The sequence below is a fragment of the Pteropus alecto genome, unplaced genomic scaffold, assembly GCF_000325575.1.
Source record: "Pteropus alecto unplaced genomic scaffold, ASM32557v1 scaffold25, whole genome shotgun sequence".
In the NCBI taxonomy this organism is placed as follows: Eukaryota; Metazoa; Chordata; class Mammalia; order Chiroptera; family Pteropodidae; genus Pteropus; species Pteropus alecto.
This window is the reverse complement of record NW_006441955.1, coordinates 12,463,347-12,468,085: the sequence shown is the minus strand read 5'-3', so window position 1 is coordinate 12,468,085 and position 4,739 is coordinate 12,463,347. Positions and strand designations below refer to the sequence as shown.

General features: G+C 36.8%; 1 protein-coding gene across 5 annotated transcripts in view; it reads right to left on the bottom strand.

The window, feature by feature from the left end:
* Nucleotides 1-4,739, bottom strand: part of PATJ (PATJ, crumbs cell polarity complex component) — a 289,564-nt gene that overhangs the window by 73,214 nt on the left and 211,611 nt on the right. For all 5 annotated transcript variants that reach the window (XM_015595195.2, XM_006919265.3, XM_015595198.2 and 2 more), the window contains one exon: nucleotides 3,460-3,552. In XM_015595195.2, the coding sequence (XP_015450681.1) occupies nucleotides 3,460-3,552 (93 nt within the window). The remainder of the gene's footprint in view (nucleotides 1-3,459; nucleotides 3,553-4,739) is intronic.

Below are 4,739 nucleotides of genomic sequence, written 5' to 3'. Positions count from 1 at the left end.
TGACTATAAGAGGCATGAGAGAACATTTTGGGGTGATGGAAATGTTCTATATCAATGCTTTGGTGGTGGTTATACAACTTCAAGCATTTGTCAAAATGCATAGAACTGTATGCTTAAAATTGGTGAATTTTATTCTATGTAAATTATACTATTAATAAAGCTGATGAAAATTTTTTAAAAATTAAGCTAATGAGATAATAGATGAGACTTTATTATGTAAAATGCAAAGTTCTATGAAAAGTTTTCTTTTTAAGTTCCTTTCAAAAGGCTTAAAAAAGTCTTAACAGGCTCTCACCTAGACTTCTGAAATAGATTCCAGACACTTCCCTGCCTCCAGTCTTTCACAATTGGAATCTATGCTTCACTAACCATCATCTGATCAGTTGCCTAAAAACAAGTTATTCTTCCTTTAAAAATATTTTAGAGAAATCTAATATCTACTTATGTTATTATAAATAAAGTTATTATTCCTTGACTGTGAATCTGGGGACTACTGAGATACGGTCTAATGCCAACCATAACTGAAGAGTGAAATAGCACTGGATTATGTGTAGACCCATGGCTTAATCTTAGCTCTGAAAACAGGTAACCTTGGAGAAGTAATTCAATAGCTCTTTGGAGTATAGATTCTTATAGGTAGCACCTGTGTAAACATGTATTCATCTAGTTATAGAGACATTTATTGAACATGGAACATAAAAAGATGAATAAATTAATCTATAATTCATAGCATAAGGTCCCTCAGTTTTGTGATTGTACTGTTCAAATTCCATTGCCCATTGCTGCCCTACAAAAGCCCTACTCCCCTAATCCACACTGTTTGATTCACCTAGTAAATCTATTTATGCCAACCTCAGCAGTCAATTATCTTCTCATCTTCAAAAGTTCACCTTAAATGCCATGATTCTATGAAACCTTCCCTAATCCTTGAATGAGTTGGTTTCCTTCCACTTTTGAACTACTGTAACATTTTGTTTTTCTTCTCTCTAATACACTTATGTCTAGTATGAACTTCCAGATACAAATTCTATTATCTTCACTGATGCTAGAGGTAGGCTGCTTCAGAGCAATGCCTGTGTTTTTCTCCTGGTCACTTCTGTAGGGGCCAGCACAGTGCCTGTTGAGACATATGTCCCCATAGGAAGCAAGTAAGCAGCTTTTAGAGGATTAGAGCTTAGTGTTTCCAACTATCTTGACATAAACTAAGGTAAGAAGGGTCAAGACCCATACAGATCACGTGCTGTCCTCTGACATGGTTCATCCAGCAACAATACTAGGACATTGCAGCAACGCAAGGGAGTTTGCACCAATCTTATAATAGAAACACTCACATGATAGCTAGTGATGAACTGTTATTAATACTTTATAACATTCATGACATATGCTAGCCACTTGAAATTCTCACCTACAAATACAGCAATTTTGAATGATTCAAGCTAATGTTTTGCTAATTCATGTATTATCTATCTTCTGGCCCCATGCCTACTCTGGAATGAGTCCCCACGAGGGCAGGCAGTTTGGTACCTTTTATTCACTGTGATATCTCCAGTGCCTGGAACATAGTGGCATGGGCAAATATTTGTTGAATCAATGAATGAACTTACTGAACACGAACTATTTGCCTTACACTCTACTACATTGTTTATACTTTATAGCACATTTGTTTCCTCATAACGTCCTGATTACTATCATTCTTTAGATGATAAAACTGAGGCTTAGTGAAGTCAAGTAACTTACCTAAGACCACACTCTTAACCAATATTTTATGCTAGGCCAGTTATATTCATGTTATAAAAGTTGCTCACATATGAGTTATCTTTCCTGAATTGACTAGACCATGCATAAATTCTACTGGAAATGGTAAGAAAGAAACTGCAGGTTACCAAAAAGAGAGGAAGGGGGAGGGGAAAAGGAGATAAAGAAAGACATGTCAGTGGGGCGAAACACAATATGAAATAATATCTAAAAACCACCCTCAGTCCTCCAGGTCTTCTGCCTGAGGGTGGGGCTCTTTAATTGTCCTGACACTTAGAGCCCCATCACTGGTGTTGCTTTCTTGGGATCAGGAGATGAATGATTGAAGGCTTTTACTTGCAGCCTACAAGCAAGCCTTGTCTTTGGGACTACTAGACTCTTCTAGTCAGCAAGGGTGTGTTCTCACCCTTTTTACCATTTCCACTGTGGATGAAATTGGGGACCCCTACTTAGCAAAACAAACAAACAAACAAAACCCCAACCAAACAAACCACAAAAAAAACGCTGTTGCTTTAAAAGACTGTTCCCTAACTTATCCGTGGAGATACAGTGCCAAAAAGAAAAAGTTCATAATATTTGTAAATGAAGGAGTATTGAGTTTGAAATTTGTTGATGTTACTTATTTTCTTTCAGTGCAAATATGCAGTTTATCTTTTGCAAAAGGAACATCTTATTCAAGAACAATGGTCATAACCTGTTGTTAGTCCCAGGATTCTTGATGCCGGGGTTCTCAGGTTTCATGTAGGGCTGGTCCAGGGTGGCCCACTATAATTTCCACTGTTGCTAAAATGTCTTTCCCTTTAGGCTGAAAGACTCAGTTCACTTTATAGGACGTGGAATCTACGCCAGTCCCAATATATATTTTCTAAAACTTGAAAGAAGATAAATGGAAGATTTCTCAAACCCCTTAAAGTAAAATGAACAACTCTGTGCTGTCATAAAATCAGGGTGACCCTAAGTGATTAATTCTTCAAGATTTGCAAGACATTTTGAAACACAAGAAAAACAGCCCATTTTTCTTTCTAGAACTTGTTGTCTAATCCTGTAAGTGGTAGGCTGCCCAACAGAAAGGTAGGGTATACGCAAAGGCATCTGAGTCAGACCAAATGGGACTAATCTCCGGGTCTACAACATACAGCGAGTGGCCTCTGGCAAGTTAAACGTTGATATCTACAACTCTGTTTTCTCATGTGTAAAAAAAGTTATTGTTGCCTACATTACAAGGATCAGGAAATGAATGTAGAACACAGCATAGTGCCTGGTACACAGTAAAAGTTCAATAAATATGAAATAAAATATCAAACATTAAGATACATAAGGAGGAAGAGTTTTCTAAAACTGCCTCTCTCCTCATATTCTAGCCTCTGGGTGAGTTTAAGTATCTTTTCCAATGAATCAATAGAATGAATTTAATATCTCTTTCTGTGTCTCTTGAACTAATTGAGCATAGCCTTTGCCTTAAAGAAACCCAAGATTTACAAGAGAGGTTGCATATTTAGTTCCAGACAGTACAATTCAAGTGGGAGAAGAAGCATTTACTCTTTGGAGTAAATGGGTTATTCACCATACACAATAACTTCTCCTGTCTCAGAGATCAAGATTCCTAGAGAAGCAAATACAACAGTTGATCCTTTCCAAGGTGGCACAAAATATAAATAATATACCCCTAAAAACAACACTGCATAAAAACCATAAAAGTCTCACCAGTTTGGAGCTTTCACTTTCAGGCAACTGTTTAATACCACTTTCGAGACTGCTGTCTTCCTCACTACTAACAGGTTCAGTGCTGCTCTGATCCTAGAAGACATTAAAAAGAAAATGGCAAAGCTGTCATTCTTCACTCATAGTTCCTTGTTTTATTGTTGTAGTAGATATTGTTTCCTCTCCAGAAGCCATTCCTATTTTCTTCAAGTAGAAGGTCCCTCCCCACCCCCAGAGCAACTATCCCTGTTGCTCACAGATATACATTAGAGAAAGCTGATTCCTACTTTCTGTTCCAAGAGGGCTGATTGCCTTAAGGTTAGTCCCATTCTTTTTGCCAATGATTTTGTCAGGAATGGGCATGTGATCCAGTTCTGGTCAATGAGACACAAAGAGAGGTTTGCTGGAGACTTCTGGAAGAGTCCTTCCTTTATCTTAAAAGAACCACAAGTAGTCTCCATACATATTTTGTCACAAAATAACGAGCAAGAATGAAGTTCAAAATGTCATGGACAGTCATCCCACAGCCAAAAGGAAACTGGATAAACCTGACATAGTGAATGACAGAGCAAAAACAGAGATGGAAAGAACTGGTTCTCTGATGGTAAAACTGGGCCATTGGATCAAGCAAACCTGAAGCCCAGCCTTATCCCTAGCAGTCTCCTAATGAGAGGTAATAAACTGACTTATTGTTTTACCCAGTTAGGGTTTGCCGTGTGTTCCCTCTAGCTAAAACTTTCTGAGATATTTATCTTCTGCACAAGACTAAACTGTTTAAAATAAGAAATCACATTTATCTTATTTATTTCTGATACTCAAGCCCCTAAGAATCCTGCCTGGTACATGGAAAACATCTCACAAACATTTGATTGAACCAATGAATAAACTGAGTATTTGTTTTCTTGATGACTTTGTCTGCAAAATCCTAAAAATATTTATTTAGTATAAATGAGACACCTGGTAATAATAGGCCCAATTAAGATTCCAAAACACATTAGGCAACTCCTCAATTGAATTATGACACTAAATATCATAGTTAATTAACCAGAAGTTTCTTTACTTTCTAAGGGCACATAAGGGAGAATAAGGATAATAAGTGGAATATCTACTTATATTTATCTACATTATTATTTTAAAACATTACCAGCCTGGATTACAAATTTTGATGGGATTGTTTATAGAAAAAATAGTTTTGATTTAGGGACATTCAACCTCATTTATAACTTAAGCAATGTAAATTAAAGCAGATATGGCACTCTTTCGTCTATCAAATGGACAAGAGA